Genomic DNA, 3,128 nt, shown 5'->3' with positions numbered 1-3,128 from the left:
AACGATAAAAAGGGGGAAACAGTTTGCTTTAGTTTTATTTTGACAATAATCAGAAGGAAAATTCGGTGTAAATATTTTCACTTAAAAGTCATTTTAAATATCAGTGCAATGATGTTAAACGTCAGAAAGCAGAGGAGATTTTAGACAGCAACAAGAAAACGCTGGTAGCAGCAAGTGGGTTTGGAGTTTGTTAGTTTGTATTTTTAAAAGAAAGAAAATACAGTTTAATTTGTTTGGCAGTTTTGTACAATTAATTACACAAAATGTGTAGGCTACAGCTGAAAAAAGAAAATATATGACATTGTTTATGAAAACAGTTCATTTTTAAAATTCATAAATAGTGAAAAGATCTACGTACAAATATCCTATTTGAATGGGTAGTGGGTTTCACATCCACTAGTTTAGTTTGGAAAACTATGAATGTACATTATCTGCACTAGCCTATATAATAATAACACTTATGTGATTAACCAGGTTGAGGCATAATGCAAACAGTGCTATCCCAGCACATAAACCTGCTGAAAATGACATGAATGTGTTTAGATGGAACATCAGTACCTTTAGCTTTCACATGGACCTCTCTCACATTGCTCTCACACGTTTAAAAAAATTATAAAAATGTCTTTTAAAATAGGGGAACATAGAGACCACAAAGTAAACCCAATTTTCAGAAAAACAAAATATCTACATGAGAAACTGAGCTATAAGTGCACTTATTTCACCAAATACAGACACTTCTATGTATGAACACATAATATGACAGTAGATTCTGCCCAAAACGAGACAGACTTTGCAGCAGATCCTTATTCAGGGGCACATTCATATTCAGTTGCTGCCAGCAGCCTCTACCTCCTTGGTCACCGTCTCCTTTTTGTTCCCCTCCTTGGTGCTCCATTTGAGGCTTCCATTCAGAAAGCTCTCTGCACCCTGATGCTGGAAGTGCTTCCTGGTGCTCACCAGGGAAGGGTTGTTGACCAGGGTGTAGACGAGTTGCCAGTGCCCGCGGGCCCTCTTGGCACTGGACACTTTGTGTTGTTTCTTCTCCTGGTGGACCAGCTGGATCCCTGCGGATATTCAGACATCATAACACCAAAGGTATGTTGCATATACACAACTATTTAGTCTCAAGAATAAATAATCTTTTTTTTTATCTTAACTGAAATGGGAAAGAACCCCTCTGAAAGCCTCCCAGGAGCAGCTAGCTACTACAGAAAGAATAAGAATAGAAAGCAATCATATTGTAATCCTCTAAGCATGGTTGAGCTTGTCATTAACATATTGAAAGCTTAAGCCCCTCGGGCTACATGAATATGAAACAGGCAATTAGCGTAGCTCATCTGTGTAATCAGCTACTCAAGAATTAATCGTTGTAATACAATAGATGATTACTGATAATGCATTGTTCTTTAGATGCAAACAAGCAACATCTCCACTGCACATTTGTAATTGTTCTCAGGTGTGACTAGATACTAGATAATAACCAGTGATGCATTTTCCTGCTAATTTTCCTTTATAATGAACGTCCACTTGTCACCGCACGTGTAGGCGACCAACTCATCTCCTGTTTGAGTCAATACTACAACTGCAGATCAGCAGCCAGCCTCAGCAAAGTTTTGGGAGAATTCCTGTATATAAATAAAACAATGGTTTCACTTGTTTGAGTTAATTAACATGTATAATGGGGAGCTATAGGAATGCATTGAAACAGGACTCCAGCTAGTGTGGGCATTAGTTTGTGACAAATTTGATTAAAACCAGCAGCAGCAGGACTGTAAATTATTCCACGGTGAGGCTCAATTTGGTCTTGACATATTAAATTAGAATGGCTAAGCTTTCATTTCTTTTGTGCATGCAAGAGCGTGTTATGATCTGATTATGTGTTACAATGACCTGTTACTGGGTTGTACACCTCTCTGGAGAAACTGAAAGGTACCACATCTAGTGTTGTCCAGAAACAACAAGAACATGATAGTGAGCCACACTGTTGCAATGGATCACATGATCTTTCATTGCTATAATCAATGGCTGACAAATGCTCTATTTGTTAAAATAAACTATATACACATGATCATGGTTTAAAGATTTACATCTGCAGTGAAAATGAAAGTGCTTGAAGTTATGTACCACAAGCAGGATTGACTACCACCCATGGTTATGGACCTTTGATGGGATTTGCTGACAATAAGAACAACACCAGCCTTATCCCTTAAATTTGATGAAAACAGTGAACCCACATCACCAAGTCATTGTGCACTAGTGTGAGCTGAATCATCCGAACACTTTAAATTAATGAGCGTGCAATCTATGATGTAGACTGAGTTCTGTGCTACAGACCCTCTTCAGCATCCCGTGACCTTTGTGATGCGTTGCTCTCCTGGCCCACAGACTGCAGCAGCATCCCGCAGAAGGCCTTCATCACAGGGTGAGACTGGTTCACCTCAATCTTCAGATAATGAGCATAGCAACGGTAGGCTGCAGACAGACATAGGGAGGGGGCATCACTCTGACTGGGCAGAAGCAATAAACACATAGGACTGCACCCCATGTTGGCTTTGAGGCAATCACACATAATGGATGTACAATCACACCTCTTTCTTTTTTTAAACCACCTGCTTTTTCTGACGACAGATGTTTCAAATCTGCAGTCATTTCAGAGATTGGCGTGCAATTGGAGACCCTTGCACTGCACAGAATACAGATATCATAGGAGCTGCAGTGAGCTGCTAGCAGGGTAATATGGACCGGATACGCATTTCTGGCATCTAAGTGAGATCAGTGAGAATGCATTTGCTCAAATTAAAATGCTTCTTGTTAAGCTTTCAGCCAGAGTAAAAAAAAATGCAGTGGTATTTATGTAATGGACTCATAAGTATTTTTGTAGAAGGAATAGCCATAGTACAAGTTAATCATTATATTAATATACAATGTTAGATGACACTAACCAGAGAGAGGTAAGGTTGCTGTGTTCAGCACTGTCTACACAGAATGTCAAAAATTTGGCTTACCTGGGTCAAATGACTCCACGTTGCGGTTAAGAAGACTGATATCCATTCGTCCCAGGTGAACAATGTTGAACAGGGCTGTGATGATCAAGCGCCAGAGCGCCAGTAGTATCCCAATTAGAACAT

The 3,128-nt window shown here is 39.5% G+C and overlaps 1 protein-coding gene across 1 annotated transcript in view; it reads right to left on the bottom strand.

The window, feature by feature from the left end:
• Positions 1-279: 279 nt before the first annotated feature.
• The window catches only part of stra6 (signaling receptor and transporter of retinol STRA6), a 12,887-nt gene continuing 10,038 nt past the window's right edge, over positions 280-3,128 (bottom strand). Inside the window, exons 10-12 of the mRNA XM_020619377.1 lie at positions 3,006-3,120; positions 2,335-2,472; positions 280-1,064 (exon numbers count right to left, since the gene is read on the bottom strand). Of these exons, the coding sequence (XP_020475033.1) occupies positions 826-1,064; positions 2,335-2,472; positions 3,006-3,120 (492 nt within the window). The 3' untranslated portion in view covers positions 280-825. The remainder of the gene's footprint in view (positions 1,065-2,334; positions 2,473-3,005; positions 3,121-3,128) is intronic.

The sequence above is a fragment of the Monopterus albus genome, unplaced genomic scaffold (assembly GCF_001952655.1).
Source record: "Monopterus albus unplaced genomic scaffold, M_albus_1.0 scaffold218.1, whole genome shotgun sequence".
Taxonomy (NCBI): domain Eukaryota; kingdom Metazoa; phylum Chordata; class Actinopteri; order Synbranchiformes; family Synbranchidae; genus Monopterus; species Monopterus albus.
The sequence above is the reverse complement of the archived record's forward strand: the minus strand, read 5'-3'. Positions and strand labels throughout refer to the sequence as shown.